The sequence below is a fragment of the Sceloporus occidentalis genome, unplaced genomic scaffold, assembly GCF_023333645.1.
Source record: "Sceloporus occidentalis isolate IW3139 unplaced genomic scaffold, rSceOcc1.0.p SCAF_4, whole genome shotgun sequence".
In the NCBI taxonomy this organism is placed as follows: domain Eukaryota; kingdom Metazoa; phylum Chordata; class Lepidosauria; order Squamata; family Phrynosomatidae; genus Sceloporus; species Sceloporus occidentalis.
This window is the reverse complement of record NW_028316984.1, coordinates 115,398,304-115,416,544: the sequence shown is the minus strand read 5'-3', so window position 1 is coordinate 115,416,544 and position 18,241 is coordinate 115,398,304. Positions and strand designations below refer to the sequence as shown.

The 18,241-nt window shown below is 39.0% G+C and overlaps 1 protein-coding gene across 6 annotated transcripts in view; it reads left to right on the top strand.

Moving 5' to 3' along the window:
* Positions 1–18,241, top strand: part of ANO3 (anoctamin 3) — a 259,393-nt gene that overhangs the window by 143,626 nt on the left and 97,526 nt on the right. For 5 of the 6 annotated variants that reach the window (XM_089521335.1, XM_089521336.1, XM_089521337.1 and 2 more), the window contains one exon: positions 17,753–17,911. In XM_089521335.1, coding sequence (XP_089377461.1) covers positions 17,753–17,911 — 159 coding nt within the window. Of the gene's footprint in view, positions 1–3,266; positions 3,408–17,752; positions 17,912–18,241 lie in introns of those variants that run through there. The other variant, XM_089521339.1, reaches the window with a different exon arrangement.

The window sequence follows — 18,241 nt, the reverse complement described above, 5'->3', positions numbered from 1 at the left end:
TCTGGTCTGGGCCCAAATCAGACCAAGCCAGCTGTTCACACTATTCCCCTTCCTCACATTGAGCAGTGTGGGAAAGGGGATGGTCTGTACTGGAGCTGCCACCACCTTCTCTACTTCCACACTTTCAGGAACTCTGTGGACACCCAGTAGGCTACCACTTCTCCTGAGCATGGGTTCACCTGTGAGAAGAGGGGGTAGAGGAACACACCCCATCTCCCCTGTTTCACATTGCTGGGTGACTCAGTGGCAGCAGCTCCAGGTACAGGCCAGCCATGCCAATGCAATCTCAGCTTGGCTGGCCCTTGCACACAAATCCTAGAGCATGTGACCATCATTTTGGCCAATACTGTCTCCAGATTTATGAAAAGTGCAGACAGGACCTAAAAGTGAACAAACAAGGCTTATGTGGGGGATCCATTCTGGACGCCCCCCCCCCATCAGCCAAATTCCGTGCATGCTCAGTCCCCATTGGAATGAATGGGGCTTTTGCATGTGGCGGCGTGGCAGCACAGCAGTGTGCGCATGCCATGGGCAAGTGCCCAATTCATTCCAATGGGACGTGCCGCCCCTTGCACCCCGCATGCTCCTGCGCGGCTCTACACAGGTTTGATCGTATGCCCAAATCCGCATATGACATGGGCACACTGTATTTCCTTTACCTACTTCCTTCCTCTTATAGCTCCTATATTCTTTGTAGCTCAGTTCATCCACAGTATCCCTAGTGTGTGTGTGTGTGTGTGTGTGTGTGTGTGTATGTATATGTATATGTATATATATACATACGTGTGTGTGTGTGTGTGTGTGTGTGTGTGTGTGTGTGTGTATATATATAATGATAGGCTTAATAAATGCCTTAGTGGCCTAAAAACTTGTCCAGAAAACTGAATATTATTAAATAATAAATTGAATAATAAAGAACTCAAGAATCCAAAATTTGTTTACTACCATTCATAGTTTGTTGACTAAACTAGCAGGAATTTTTCGGGAGGAAAAAACAGTCAAATTTGTAACAAAAACACAAGAACAAAACCATGACTCTTTAACATAATAAGCTGGTGGTGTAGAGATTGCTGCATGCAATTGTGCATTTTAGTTGCATTTCAGTTGACCAATAAAGATATCACTGATAGATTTTTGTTTGGATTTGTTAAATGGCCAACACAGCTACCTCTGCACATTTTCTGTATTGTGAGATACTGCATTGTAACTGCAGGGGCATTGTAGCCCAGGACTGAGACCTCCAACCAAAGTAAAAGATTTTCTTCTTCTTAAATTTGGACTGAATTCACATGTTTTACATCTACACCACCAAAATGTTCCTAATGCAAAAACATGGAGACTTCTTGAGGAATCCATTGTTCTCTGCCACAAAGAGGCCTGTGACCTCATTGGAATGAAGGCATATTGGATTGCAAAAGAGGGGTCTCTGTTTAGATGCAAATACTCTGTTTAGATGCAAATGAACTTTAAATTTCCTAGTTTTTGAAAATCTCCCTATTGCCGCATGGCCAGAAGCAGGAGGAGCCTGCCTGTAAAATATATCCTCCCCAGTATACTATCTTGACTAAGGATTGAAATAACACACAGGCATCTGACCAGCATCTCTAATTCTTTTTTTTTCCCTCTCCTGTTTGGTTTGTAACATATTGCCTGATGAAAAAGCCTCAAAAAGCTTCAAAAGTTTGCAACAAGTACATAGTGCATTTCAGTTGGCCAATAAAGGTATCACTGATGGCTTTTTGTTTGAATTTGTTTAATGGCCAACACAGCTACCCCTGCATGCTTACAGCCTTCCAGACTGAAAGATACAGAGGTATAAAGGTTGCTTATTCTGACTAATTGTAAACCCTAGGTTGCCTACCTTTCCTGGAACAAATGGAGATTTAGAAGCAAAATGACAAAATTATTCTAAAAAGATAATAAGGCCAAGCTCTATGGCAACTTGATGGACTTTTGACTTTACCAGATCTTTTTTACACTTGCATTGCCTAAGTGGGTCTCTTACTGGTTTGTCACACTATTTCACACATGGATACACTACTGGTTTTTAAAAGAGAAGATGCAAGAATGAAGCTGATGAAGCAAAATGTTTGAGTCTAGTTAAAGTTCTCACCAACTAGCTATAGTTACTTTTATTCAGATGCTGTGATACAGTGCATTCCTGCTACTTTTAAGTCCCTATACCTGACACTTTCTATTATTAATAACAGTAACAACAAAAATAAATGCTCTGGTGATATATGTCCTCCTCTTTCTAATTTTGGGCCTATTTGGGTAGAACTGTTTTGCATGCATCCCATACAACATTATGCTAGGGGGAAAAACTGACTACAAAGAAAGATGGTGTTTTTTTCATGGTTTCAATGATTCTATATGTCTTTGCTTTCCCACATGTTTATATGCAAAGCACCTAGCAAAGAAAGAAAGGGAGCAGGCTGCTTTCTTTGAAGAGAGTAAGCTGCCTTTCAATGCCCCTCCAGGCATGACACTTAAAAGAGTTAGACAATGCTATTTCTCCAGTTTGTGTGGATACTTTATAGCTATTGCTTAAACGATCAGTAGATCAAACTGCTTTAATAATTTATTCAAAAAGATATTAAAGTACATTAGTAGCAAATTACTTGCACAATGGTTAGTAAGAACCCTATTAAAATAAAACTGATCTTGTTGAACCAAATGACTAAGCTAATGGCTTTAAGGTACCATGAACAAGTTATAAATCGCCTTGTAACCCTGAAGCCAATACAGGACTTTTAAACTGCTTCATATAAATGAAATATTGCAATGAAGGATATTATCATCTTTTTTTTTGTTAAGGCTTTGTGCCTTGCGGTTCTTTAAATATTAGTGCTGATGGGTGAATGATACATTTAGAGTTAGGTCATGCAGGCTTTCTTTTCTTTCTTCTTCTTCTTTACACTGAAGCAAAACTCCTACACAAACCAGTGGGAATTCTCCTGTGATTGGACTATTGAATCAAGCTCCTTTCTTTTTCTAATAATGTATAATGTGTGAGTGGAAATCAAGGTGGCGAATCAAGCATACCAGAGGAAAGCCGCGGGCACAAGACTTAAGATAGCAGCGGATTGCTTTTGGGTGCTCAGTCTGTAATAAATCTATGCACTCACATTTCAGAAACCTCCAATGGGTTCTTTTTATGAGTCCCACTGGAGTAAGTCACATTACAAGGATGGTTGAAGCAGCAGCAATCTCTTTTCTATAAAGTTGTAGAAGTGGGAGGCATTTTTCCAGCATTTTGAAATCTTGGGCTTTCAGGAGGATACAGAGAAGCAGCTGGTTGGAACAAAGGCTACTTTAAAAAAAGATCTTGCAACTTTCCCCAAGTATGCATCAAATATAAAATGCAGCTGGAATATCCTCTCTCAGTTTCATACAGGGATAAAAAGGTAATGTAAATATGATTAGTATATCCATTCATGGAAAAGGAAGTAAAATACTATTTGGGCTAAATGAATAGTGTGATATTTGAAGAATAAGATTTGTAGATCTGTCTAAGAATGTTAAAAGATATTTTTGAAATATGCATGTCAGTAAGGTAGTATTGGCATTTGCACTTTAAGACTTAAATAAGTTTTCAGTGTTGTTACTTTAAATCCAGCGGTGTCCAGTCCCTCTCTCCTGGTTTAGCAGTATGGAAGGATTACACCCTAGATTATTTGAGAAATTATTTATTGTTTCATAACACAGAATTCAGGTGAATAGTTTGCAGGTCTGTTTTTCCACTCTGCAAGTTCATGCAAGGCTGATGAATTGTGGAATAATTCATTGCTCTATTTTAGTATTTTATTGTAGCTAGAGTATTTACACAATCATTTACTAACACAAGAGAAACAGTTAAATGCAAACAATCAAACAAAACTAAAAGATGTTATATTTGCAAAAGTCAGCTGAGAAAGTAATATACGATGCAAGGATTAACATGGGAACTGATGTAATTTTGACAAACTGTGTTATCCTATTAATCGGAAGTAAATGGGTGTCAGGAGAAGGGGACCTGTTAAATAAATCTGTTTTGCAATTGTGTTACTTGGACTACACATTTTAAAACATATGTGTTGTATGTTATGTAATAAACACTTTATCAATGGGAAGTTCAAATCTTGCCACTTAAGAGTTGTTGTGATCGTATGGACATGATAACAGTTTTGAATGCAGAACAAATCTATATTCAAAACCTAGTTCAAGTATACATTTACTTAAAATGTCTTCAAACCCTTTTTAAATGTTATCAACACAGGTTGCAGGTGATAAATAGGGAATTTTAAGAAGTAGACTATTGTTCCTGTCATGTTATCTCCAACTGTTTTGTCTCTTGTCTCAACTGACATGAGACCTCTGTCTTTTCTCCTTACTGTAGAGATTTTTAACATCAATTCCTACCAGCACAAAGCAAGAAATTATTTGTTTTACTGCAAAAGTGAGAAGTGCGGAGCTTTTCAGATGTTGTTGGACTGAAGAGCTTTTCATGGTCCACTATTGATTATCCTAGTTAAGGCTGATGGGAGTCAGTGTCAAGAGGCTTCAAGAGTTTTCTACCACAGTTTTATGGTCTATCCAATCTCCAAAATAAGAAGTCTTATTGAAACAAAATCAGTTCTGAATTGGAGATGTACAACTGAAAATATCCTTAAGATAATAGGAGAAAGTTCTATAATTTGAAGGTTAAAAAAAAGACTGAGATAATTTACCAATGAATTACACCACAATTGATTATAGGAATTAGAATTTTAAAATATTAACCCCCATCAGCCTAGTCCTTGAAAATGTTAAGCAATAAACAATTCTTTTAACTGAACTGTAAAATTAATATTAGAATTGGTAAATTACAATTTAAAATACTACCCTCAAGTGGGCTCATTGGACCTAGTAGTTATGTAGCACTTGAGTCAGTTCCAGGAAGAAGCTGGATCTCTGTCTCTTACATTTTTCATGAAAATGGGATGAATTCTGAGTATTCTTTAAGCTAAAGGCAGGCAGTGTATGGGAAGGAAAAACCTTTCAAAGAACCCAGCAAGGGTAATACCACCCTGCCACCAAGTTCTCTTTTCTCTTCCCATGAGTCAGGAATTGTCCACTTATTTATCAAACTCCACTGTTTTTTTTAAATTAAAGCACCAATTTCCCTGTTCTCTTCCCTTCCCTTCCCACCCAACCAAAAGGTACCCAATGATCATTCTTTGTCACAGGTATTCTGACATGTTCTCACAATGTTCTAGGGTACAGAAGATGGTCTATGACATTCCTGTACTAGTTCTAGTACAAACTCAATGGAATGGGGAAAGGTTGAAATCTTCTATCCATCTCAGTAATCTATAGAAGCTCAAACAGATGGAAAGGGCCATCAAACCAAGGGAAGTTGCCCACCCCTTTTTAAAACTAATACCCTTTTCCATCACTCCAAAAACTGTGCAACTGAATTTTTATACTTTATGTTATTTTGCCAGAGAACTGCATGGACTAACTGTATAGTATGTAAAGTACAACTTGCTGGGAGAGCATAATATTTTAGTAAGGTGCCAATAAGACATTTTCATCATATTCAGAAATTGTCCTACTTTCTGAGATCTAATTGATACTCTGTGTGTGAATGTGTATATACATGTGTCTGGTGACAATAGTGATGACAACAGTGATGCCTTTATCCATCTGTGCTTAAATTCAAAGATTCATATTTCCCCAGTTAACAATTGTCTTGTAGTAAATCAAGAGAAAATCAGGAAATTCACTACCATTCAAATCCTTGGTTTTAAATGATCTAATCACCAATTTTTAAAAAAGAATCATCAACATCATACCATTAATACGTTGAAGCTCTCTGATTTAATTGGTGCGGGTAGAGTTTACACTGATAAAAATCACAATTATTCCACAGATGCAAATGACAGCTTTTCCATGCATAGTTGTTATGATCAATTTATCACCCTGTGGCTATCCTTCTAGTGATAAGCCTCTCTGTACTTATCTAGGCTAGTTGTCAGAGAGCAGACAACTGTTTGCCTCTGGCCTTATCAACCTGGTAGAACTTGTTGCAGCTTATAGTCTGCTGATATAGCTGTTATGAAGTCAGGATGATATCATCTGTGCCACAAATGAAATATTCACCAGGGAAGCTTAATCTCAGCTCTGAAGCTGTGCTGGGACTGTGTTGGGGCTGCCTTAGGTGGCCCAAAAAGGAGTGAATATTTCCTGCTTCTTTCCACAGCCCATTTAGGACTGCAGCTGCAATCCTGGGCCGATCAAGCAGGAGCAGCTTTTGGCTGCTCCTTTCTGCCCATCTCTTTCACCCCTTAGTTTAGTCTCAAAAGGGGCTGCCTATTGTTCTTACTGTTATAGTTGATTCCTGCAGCAATTAAGATATATAAGACTGAAGAGAGCATATAAGAACTTGGAATGGTAGCACTTCACATTACATTTAAAGGGGACCTACAACAAAATGAAATGATCTATACTTAAAGTAATGATCCTAAATGAAGCATCCTGGTGAGACATCAAAGAACTATAAGCATATCATATCTGTAATGAAATGACTAGAAAGATAAGGTTTTGAGACATCAGACTGGTCAGTTTTGTTACTTTATTGGTAAAGAACTGCAGGAATATTATAGTTGTGATGGATTTGACCTGGAAGATGGACTTTTGAGTTATTAGATCCATCACTTTTGTTACTGTATTGCTAAAGAACTACAGGCATGACAGGTGAAATCAAAGATGAGCTTGTGATATATTATGTTGGTCAATTTTCTTACAGTACTGACGAATAGCTTATCTGTTAAGATGGATGTTGTGTCAGCAATTATTGCTTTTTTATCAAAACAATGATGGGGCTCAACAGACTGCCCCTTTGGATCAGCCTGCAGTTGCCATTTTCCTCACTGAATCTGGACAATCTGGCCTTTCTGTGCAACAAAAAGAAGCTGCAAAAAGCAGCTCCTTTTTGCACCATGATAAGGGCGCCCTAGTCACCGCCACCATGGCTTTTTGCCAGTTCTTTGGCACGGTGAGAGTACAGACGTGGCGTGATGCCACCCACCATCTAATCAGATGGCAGCATGGTGGCAGAGTCCAGGCAGCTGGCATGCAGTTGCCACGCCCCAACTCTGCTCCAAGGCTGGTCTGTTGAGGCTGAAAGTTAGTCTTACCTCTTACAAAAAATATAGCTGTTCTTCAGATGCTGTGGGGTCAGATTTTGTCAATATTTTATGTATTTGAAAGCTATTATCAACAAAACGTCTGCAGTGTTGATATTTTATGAAACCAAATGAAGGCCTTTCCCAACATGTAAGTGCATTGTTTTGACCTTAATTTAATATTTTTGTTAGATTAACCTCAACATCATCCTAATCCTCATTTAGTATATATAAATAGCCTGGATAAAAGAATTGTTGTAAATTATGCTCAGATTTTTTAAAGTGGAGAACTAGGATAGAATACTGCAGAGGAACATTTCCCAAAGTGTAAAGGAAGTAATCTACAGAAATTTACAAAAAGAAAAAAGTTACATAAAATGGAGGTGCTTTGCCAAAAAAACATGGAGGAGGGTTTGTTGGTGTTTTGCAATCTAGGGTTACCTTATTTTTCTGTTTATTTTATTTTTATATTTATTTATATCCCACATTTTCCTAGCATGTTCCCATTGTGTCGTCCCATGCTGCCACCGATAGCACAAGTCAGAAATGTCTTCTGGGGTCAGAAATGAGGTGCCCAGCATGGATCACATGTCTGGGCACCTCATTGTGACTTCAGAGGGAGCAACTTGTTCCAATGGTGATGCCACCAGATGACACAGCAGAGACACCTATGTAGACACCCACCCCGGGTCGCTATGGAGTGCTCTGGATTTTCCTGCAAAATCTGAAGCAAAAACGTAAGATTTTAAAAACTGGTTTAAGGGACAGATACTGCACATTTGGTGTAGAACTGGCCTTACATCATGAAGACAACACTTGAATCAGGGATTTGGCCCTGCATTATGAAAACAGGTTGTCATGATGATGGGATGAGACCATTTTATTTGGCCACGTGGACAAGCCCCAAATAAACTTGAAAAATTAAACCAGATAAACCTGTTCAGAACTCTCCCTATGCCTAACTGCTCCAATCCAGTTCCTCCTAGAAATTGCAAAAAGGAAAAAACAACCCTGATCTAGCTGGCCTGATGTTAGGCCAAAAAAATCTACTTGATCCTGAAGCAACCAACAAAACATGTGCTAAAAGGTGGGAAGGGTGGGATCCTGGAAAGGAAAGAGGTAACCATCAGGGTTTGTCTGGCACTCATCAAGTCACCCCCCTCCCACAAATGTGAAAGCATCCAGCATTGCCACCTTCCCTAAATGCCTTGTCTTCTTCACCCCTGCCAGCAACCTCATGCCCTCTCCCCATGGCACACCTGTAGTAGAGGACACACCCATGTTTGGGAAATATTTCATTGGCATGAATTTTCTGCAGAATTCCTTTCACATGAAATGCACTGATCTGCAAAACATGTGGGTCCAGGGATACTGTTATGCCATTCTGTTATTATTTCTATGGATATATGAGTATGTTCATTTTGACAGCCAGAATCATAGAAATATGTAGAATCAAAGTCTTTCATTGGCTGGCATCCATAGTTTTTGTGAGGTTTTCAGGCTATGTGGCGATGTTCTAGGAGAAATACATAGAAATACACAGCTAAACCACTTCTGCGAATTCCCCTTCCAACCTCTTGTTTAGATATCTCCAAAGATAGAGAGTCCACCACTCTTTGAGGCAGTCCATTACACTGTCAAACAGTTCTTATAGTAAAAAAAAAAGTTCTAATATTTAGTCTGAATCTCTTTTCTTGTAATTTGAATCCAGTAGTCTCTAGTCAGTCAGCTTTGGCACATGTAATGTAATCTCTGCTCAGCTATGGGAGCCCATTGGGTGACCTTGGGCAAGTCATACTTTTTCAGCCTCCGAGTAAGGCAACAGCAAACTCCCTCTGAACAAAACTTGCCGAGAAAATCCAATGAGAGTTTCACTTTGGGTTGCCAGAAATTGGAAACAATCTGAATGCATGCAACAACGAAGAACAGCGTAACTCAGTAGAATGTGAATGCAGAGTCTGAAAATAATGTAAAATAATAATTGAAGAATAAAAATGTGAAAAAATTGAACAAATACTGTGTGAGGTTTATGTTGCTTATTGCTGTTGTTTTGAATATACATACAAATCACCATATACAGTGGAAAAATTAAAAAGAGGGTGATCCCTAAATAGGACATTCATTTGACTATCAGCATACAAATTAAACACTGCATTGAGTCCCTACATTGGGAGGAAGGTGGGTTATAACAAAAACAGTGCAGTCCTATGACATGTGTTCAGTGGGAATAACTCCCAAGTAAATGTGTTTCAGATTATAGGCTCAGACAGTGACAGGTAGGTAGGAGGAGTGTTATATTAGGAACACAATCAGTATACTAGCTTTGCAAAGAACCATGACAAAAATATTGTACTTGAGGTGGTGAGAAAATGTTATTTCTCCAAAAGAAAAGATAGATTACTTGAGTGACAACTGTGCAATTACTGTACAAAGAAAATTGCCTTTAAAAGCCATAAGAAAGTAAAAAGGAACTGAAGCATTTATTTGGAAATATAAACTATATTATGACAGTTCAAAACTTTATATTTTCATTACAAAAACTCTGTGTCTTAAAAGTAAAAGTGAATGTTGTGCTCAGATGCCATGATAAACCATGGTTAATTGTGACTGGAATACCTTGGTCTGAACTTCTAGACAAAAAATAACATTTCAGCTGCATGTACAACATTTTCCTACTACGTTAAATGTTGTGGGGGAGTTCAGTTGAGGTGATGAGGCTATTTCAGCCACACAGAAAAGATAAGAAAAGAAGCTGAATAAGGACATCCCTATATTTCGTAACTTTCTTGTAGAAAAGCTCAGGAAAAGAGGGTGCAGAGAAAAGCATTCTTGTTTCATGTTATTCCCTCCATTTCACAAAGAAAATAGAAATAGAAATATGAAGAACAAGAAATGAATACAAAGAGCTTAATGCATCATTTATATGCAGTAGAAATCAGTGGAGTAATAATCCAGTGCTTCTCCCTTTGGCCATGTTGGCCCTAATCCACCCAGGAATAACCATATATTCTACGAGTGGCAATCATACATACAGTCCTCTATATAAAACTTTAAATAAATAAAACTTTAATGTATATCCTGCTTTTTGTTTCCACAATCAAAGCGGTGTACAACCTTTAAAAAATACAATATATGCAATCCCCCCCCCTTAAAAAGGATTAAACAATTCCATCTATTAAAATTACAGACAATAAAAATCTAAAAACAATACTACAATAATAAAATAACGGTGGGCAGAGTCTTCGCTTGTATATGACTGTGGGAGGAGCGTTACATGGCCGGGATCTATTCCGGGAAGGCCTGCCTGAAGAGATCCATCTTGACAGCTTTCTTGAAGCTCTAAAGGTTGGCAATTTGACAGATCTCGTCCGGCAGGCCATTCCATAAAGTGGGAGCGATTGCAGAAAAAGTCCTCTGGGAGGTTGCCGTCAATCTGGTCTTTGTGGACTGCAACAAATTCCTCCCAGAGGATCTGAGGGTACGGGGCGGATTGTATGGAAGGAGGCGACTCCTTAAGTAAGTTGGACCCAAGCCATGGAGGGCTTTAAAGGTAATGACCAACACCATGTACTGTGCCCAGAAACGAATAGGCAGCCAGTGGAGTGATTTTAATATAGGTGTAATATGGTCACTCTATATGATGTTGAATTGCAATCCCAAACAATGCTAGCCAGCATAACCAGTAGTGAGGGATTTTGGGGACTGCAGTCCAACATCTGGAGGACTACACAGTTTTCACTGTTCTCTTGTGCAATGCAATTTTATGAATGTTTACTAAGAAATAGGAAATATGCATTGTTCAATGGGAGTGACTATACAGGCCTGTCACCTCACATTTCCTTTAATATCATTGAAAGAGTATGAATACATCTGTAAAGCTCCGTACTTGTTGGCAATATAAAAGTACTCAACTATGGGCCTGAACAGACAAGCCAAAATAAAGCTGCTTCAGATCACTTTGGAGGTATACTGTTTAAATAACATGTAGTAGTAAGATTTATTTGGTCGTTGACCAGTATACAAAGTAACTTGATAAAATAATAATTGCAAAATACAATTATTAATAATTGTTAAAAACAATTTCAGATACAAATTCAAGGTCATGTTCTACACATATCAGTTTTCGCTAACCAATTGGGAGCATATTTTACATACGATGTAACAAAATTTTGCTACATTGTGAACATCACTTGGTTTCTGATTGTCCAGAAGATAACGTAAATAGAAAGTATCAGTATATCCAGGGTGTTTATTTAGAAGAGGAGTAATCAGCTGGTGGTGACTGTCCTTGTAGAACTGACAATACAATAGAACATGCGCTGTAGCTTCGATAACGCCATCATCGCAAGGACAAAGCCGAATTTCATAAGGTGTTTTTTTTATATCTCCCTTCTAGCACTGTTGTAGGGAGAGCATTAAATCGAGCTAAAGATAGAGCTCTCCTAAATTTGGGTATTGTAACATTATAGATAAGGAGTAGGGGATGAAACTGAAAATTGATTATTTACCACTATGTGTCTAGGAAAGGCAGCAATTTCTGTCTGGCCTTCAATGTCTAGGATTATTTGTTTTATAACCAATTTTGCTTGATCAATGTCTAACTTTAAGATGGTATCCCTAGATAGTCCAAGAAGATTCACATTCTTAAGTATAGCTATTTCCCAAGAGGATTCAAATGACATACACATCTTAAGAGGCCAGAAGCTGTGCCAAAGCTGCACTCAAGTCTTTAGGACTGGAGTGTGGCTTTGGTGTGGCTTCCAGCCTCTTAGGATACTTGCGTCATTTAAACAGCATACCTCCAAAGTGACCTGAAGCAGCTTTTTTTTTTGGCTTGTCTGTTCAGGCCCTAAGTTTGTGACTGTTCATCTTTATGAGGCCATAGTTCCTTTATGCCTACAGTGCATCACATGTACAACTTTGCCTAAGACGTTCTTCACAATGGACATTTGCTAGTATGCAATAGAAGGAAGACTAGAATTTTTCTAGAAAAGCAAGAATCTTGAGCCACTAGATATCCTGAAAGCTGTCACTGATTGATGTCTAGACTTCATCCTGTATATTAATAGTGAACTCAGCTATAGCTAAAAAGCATCATCCACTTAGAGGGAGTTACCAGCAGGCTCATGGTGGGGGGGGGGGGTGAGAGAAAAAATAGGAAACATGGGGAATTCAAATAAATGAGTCCCAATGAGGACTAAGCATGTTTAATGAGCAAAGTGCTGAAGAATAATAGGAGGTAGGAGAGAGAGACTGGACAGAAGGGAAATTAAATGGCATGCCCTCCAACATTTCACAGTTGAAAATTGAGACATGTAGCCAAACAACAGCAGTGTGTGTTTAAGGCCTGTTACAGACTGCCAAAATAAAGCTGCTTTGGGTCTCTTTGGAGGTATGCTATTTAAATGATGCATGGGTCTTAAGAGTCCGGAGTTCGCGCCAAAGCCACACTCCATTCCTAAGCACTGGAGTGCAGCTTCCGGATTCTTAGGATGCATGCATCATTTAAACAGCATACCTCCAAAAAGACCCGAAGCAGCTTTATTTTGGCAGTCTGTAACAGGCCTAAGTTGGCAAAACTTATTAAGGAGGAAGAACATTCAGGCTAGGAGAGGCCGGAGCAGTTTGCTTTTGCCTAAGTCTACTGGGAAGCACAAGACTCTGCCTATTTCTCTCCCCTTCTTCCACTGAGTTAATTGTCTGCAAACTGCTTTAGCACTACTTTTGAATTCAATTTGTACCAACTGAAGCAAGCTGAGAACTAATGAAGAATGTGAGAGGAAAAGGGAGAAATTAAAAAGGCAGAGAAATTAAAGGCAGATTAAAAATAGGTTGACGGGATTAATTGACACTATCCCTGGGACAGTTGGAGCATATGAAATAGAATGCTCTGGAAGATAAATAAAACAAGCTCCCTAAACAAAAGCACTGCTGCAGTACACCTCCCACTTCCTTGTTTAGATTTTTTTGTCAGTTAATGCCCATTTTTGTCAGTTAATGCCCAGCTCTAATTCAAAATGTCAGGACAGGGACAGAGTATCACAAAAGCAATAATTTTGCCACATTTTTTCAGACTCCCATTTAAACTAACCAGTGCATTTCCCTTCCACAGATCAGAACTTCTTTTCTTAGTCACTGATGAGTGCTGAAACCCAGGATTTTTTTTAAAAAATGTTTTGTTTTATTTTATTTTATTTATTATTTATTGCATTTATACATTGCCTTTTCCAGTGTGGAACCCAAGGTGGGTCATAAATAATAAAACAAAATTAGCTAAAAACATAGTAATAAATTTGAAACATAATAAAATATCACTATTTTTAAAACTATACATTAAACAATATTAAATCTTTAAAACCATTACTGGTTGCAGCCTGTTTTCAATTCAGCCTATTAAATTCCCATCATTGCAAACTACTGAAGTATTATAAAGCTTTGGAATTCTTTCCTTGCTTTCTCTTTATTTTTCTCTTTTGCTTCCCCTTTCCCCTTCTACTTCTCTTTCTTTCTCCTGTTGATAAGAAATCAATATACAATGGAACTGGGGGGGAAGGGCATGGCTTGCAAAGACAAATGGCAACATGATAGATCTGCAGCATTCCCTAGCTGTCTGAAATAAAGTCTTGGTGTCATTCTGCATTATAATTAATCTGAAACATACAAATAGGATTTGAAGCAAAGAAGAGTCACAATGAATATCTCTGTCCCCTAATAACAGGGCAGATGCTGTTATTAGCATGGGGATTTATTAGCAGTGCTTATATTGCCTGATATTCCTGAATGTTCTACCAGCAAAAGACCAAGTGAATTTTCAGTAAACCTTTATAGAAGTTAAAACAACAGCAGCTGTTGCATTATGGGTGCTGAATCAGGGTCCTTCCTTTTCCTTATCATATCCCCTATACTCCTTATATACAGTTCTAGGTTTTCTTGGGTGATGCTGGGTATTTTAATCCTTTCTTATGTGGTTTCAGCCCAACTTTGGGGACTGAAACATCTTGGGCCATCTTGGAGGATGATGTATGGTAAGGGTCTGATAGAAGAAAAGTTGCCCTGTTGGTTCCATTGATTGGTCAGAATGCAATACCTCGCAGCAGCATTTGATAATATCAGCTGTTGTATCTTTTGGGAAGATTTGGCTAGTATGGGGCTAGAATCCTTTTTCTCTGAGCATTTCAGGAAGATGGTGATTGTTCTGACTGCTTTTGAAGTTTCTCTCAATTCCACTTGTCCCCCATACTTTTTATTATGTATAACAAGATGCTGGAAGAGGTCATCCAGACAAAACACCAGAGGTGTGGGGCTGAAAAACATCAATATGCTGATGACACCCAATTCCTATTTTTTCCCACATCACAACTAATGCAAAGAAAATTGTGGAAGCTTCTAATTGGTGTCATAATGCATTGAGTTAACAAACTGAAGCTTAATAAAAACAAAGCACTTGCAAAGGCCAGTTACTGTGGTATTTAAAGTTCTCAAATTCTTCTGGATGCCATTGTTCTAGGGGAGTGATTCTCAAATTCTGGTCTACAAGGTGTTTTTGACTTTGGCTCTCAGACTCCCAGACCATTGGCCAAGATGACTTCTGGGAGCTGAAGCACAAAACACCTGGAGGACCAGAATCACTGCTCTAGGGGTATAGGAAAAATCTACCATCCCCTCACCATGTACAAATTTAAATATGCTAAATGAGAAAAAATGTCAAAAATTAAAATCCATAGATTTACTCATCCTTAGTTTCTCTCTTGGAAGACCTCATAGTTTATTTGTTTTTAGGTGGCTATATGGCTCTTGTGGCCAGATGTTCCTTGGCTGTAACTTCTATGCTAGCTGCAATTCACTCAGGAGAAGATTGTGTGGGGTTGTCAATGAAACAGTCAGGAACTAAAGCTGATATAAAGTTCAGTGGCTGCGGTGCACTCTGGTGCACTCTTTTTATAACACATTACACCAGTCTCAGGACTTTAAATTCATTTTCTGAAAAGGAAATTTATGATGGAATTGTAAACAGGCTAGAACTTACTGGAAGGAAATACATGATTTGACTTTCAATTTTTATTTTATTGTAAAGAAAGATTAGAACCTTTGTTATATTTACTGGGAATGGTTAATAATGAAAAATTAGAAAATAAGCATGGTAAACAAATACTTTATTTTATAACCATGGCACATGTATTATATGCTTCCAAAGTGCTGGACTATATGGAGATAGATAACCGTTGGCCCTTTATAGACTGGTCTAAAAGGCTAGCATGGGGGCAGAGTGGGGGTGTAGTGTCTTCATGACACACGCCCAACTCCACCCCCGGGGGCTCTGATGCTGCACAATGCTCCTGACAGCACATGGCATCATGGTGCAACTCTGGCGCTACGTCCAGATAATGCAGTGCCAAAGGACCACCATATAGCTATGCTGCCACAACTATGGCACCCTTTCAAGAGCTGGAGGCTGCCCCTTCGGGGCCATCCGTTGACCCCTTACTTCCCTATTAAGGGGAAAGCCATGAGAGAATTGTAAAAGAAATTGGGAACTGTTCGTAAACTTCTTACAAAAGAAGATGGGGAGAAAAAGTAATGGTTGAATTAGGATACATTATGAAATTGGAAATACAGAAACACAGATTATTTAATTTGGTTTTGTGATATATGTTAATATATGTTAATATTTGATTTATAAATAAAAGGGGTTATAGAGAGGTTATAGAGAAATTTTGGAGAATAATTTATTATTGTTAAATTTAAAATGTTGAATATAAGAAAGAAATGGGTCTAGAAGGAAACTCAGGAAGCCATTTATATATTTTGTGATTAAACTGTCTGTCTTTTTTTGTCTTTTTGTGTTTGGTTGTTGTATGTTGTGTTATATTTGTTGTTGTTAACTGCCCTCAAGTCAATCTCAACCCATGGCAACCCTGAGGATATCTCAAAGCCCCCCTGTGCTCAATTGTTTTGCTTAGTTCCTGCAAACTCAGACTTGTGACCTCCATTCATCTAGCATGCAGCCTTCCTCTCTTTCTACTTTCCTCCATTGTTGTTTTTTCCAGTGAGTTGTACCATCTCATGAAGTGTCTGAAGTATGACAGCCTCAGTTTTGTCAACTTGGTTTCCAGGAAGATTTCTGGCTTGATCTGATCTGAGATCCATTTGTTTGTCTTTTTGGTTGTCCAGAGTATCTTCTCTTCTACAGAGAGCAATAGCAATAGTAATAGCAAGTACATTTCTATACCGCTTTTCAGTGCACTTAAGCACTCTCTAAGCAGTTTACAAAGTGTAAGCTGATTGCCTCAACAATCTGGGTACTCATTTTAGCGACCTCAGAAGGATGTAAGCCGGAGTCAAGCTTGAGACTTTTTGCTGGTATTGAACTCGCAACCTTATGGTTTGTGCGTGAGTAGCTGCAGTACAGGCATTTAACCACTGCACCACCAGGGCAAGTGTGGTGCTTTTGAAAGCTCAGGCCTGGTGTCAGCACTGAGTTGATGTGTGGGAAACAGAAACAGTGTGAGATATGTGGCATTCTGAAAGCATGACTATGGCGGGTTACAGATCGCCGAGAAGCAGCGGTCTGGCTCCGCCTCCGCTTGCAGCGTCCGGGAACCGCAGCCTTTAAACGGCGCGGCTCCCAGACGCTGCAGAGAAGGAGCGCGAAAATCGCGCTCCTTCTCAGGCCCCGGAAGAGGTGCCGCGAGTGCCAAAGGGCGCACTCGCGGCGTCACTTCTGCTGCATGATGTGCGGGCGCAGAGCGTCCGCTACGTCAAAATGGCAGCAGCCATGTGGAATGGCCGCCGCCATTTGTCACGGACTCTGTCTGTGATAGGTTATGGGGCGTCTGGAAGAGATGCCCCTTTTTCAAAATGGGACGTCCTAAGGACGTCCTTTATGGCGGTCTGTAACCCGCCCATATTATACAAACTATTACATCCAAGGGAATGAGCATAAATTGAGAAATAAAAGAATCATAGAGTTGGAAGAGACCACAGGGGCCATCCAGTCCAGCCCCCTGCCAAGCACAATCAAAGCAATCCTGACAGATAGCCATTAGGCCTCTGTTTAAAATCCTCCAAAGAAGGAAACTCTACTCCAAGGCAGTATATTCCACTGTTGATCAGCTCTTACCATCAGGAAGTTCTTCCTAATGTTTAGGTAGGATCTCTTTTCCTGTAGCTTGAATCCATTGCTCCTAGTTTCTTGAGTGGTAAAAAACAAGCTTGCTAAATCTTCAGTATGCCATCCCTTCAAATTTAAACATGGATATCATGTCTCCTCTTAATCTTTTCTTCTCCAGGCTAAACATATGCACTCCTCATAAGGCATGGCTTCTAGACCTTTCATTATTTTGTTCATCCTCCTCTAAATAAACATTTAGATTAAACCTTAATGGATCCAGAGGTAGCTCAGTTTTGTATTGGCAATACAAAGGATAATGCCATACCAAAGCGCAGAAAAAATACTTTTTAGACTACAGTTCTCAGAATCCTCCAGCTGGCATGGCCACTGCAATTTTTTGCAACATTGTAATGCTATATAATAAACATTTACATCAGAGTATGAGTGACTGACACTGTGTTTTAATATCTTGTATGCATTTTTCCCCTTTCAGAATGATATGAGTGCCCTGGCAACATCAGGTCTCTTCTTCAAGGATGGAAAAAAACGCATTGATTATATTTTAGTCTATAAAAAGTCCAGTCCACAAATAGAGAAAAGAAGCACTTTTGAAAAGAATCTTCGGGCTGAAGGATTAATGTTAGAAAGAGAGGTATGCTTTATTTCCCACCTTTGCATTGTGAACATGGATCAACAATTCTGAAATGTGGTGGGGAAACAAAAGGATGACTTCTCCATCTCCACCACTTCTAAAGCTTAGCCAGAGCATGAAGTGGGATGGAGGGAGCAGCTTTTGGCTTATCTTTTCAGTCAAGTAGACCTCAATCTTACTAAAATCCCACAATTTGTTTTGTATTTTCCACCATTAAAAACAAGGTTTGGGAAAGAAGAATTTAAACATAATAGTCCTAGGCTGACATAGCCAAGGATCTTGACCTGGTGGTAACTCTCAGAAGAAAATGATCCTTGAATCCTTGTCCTG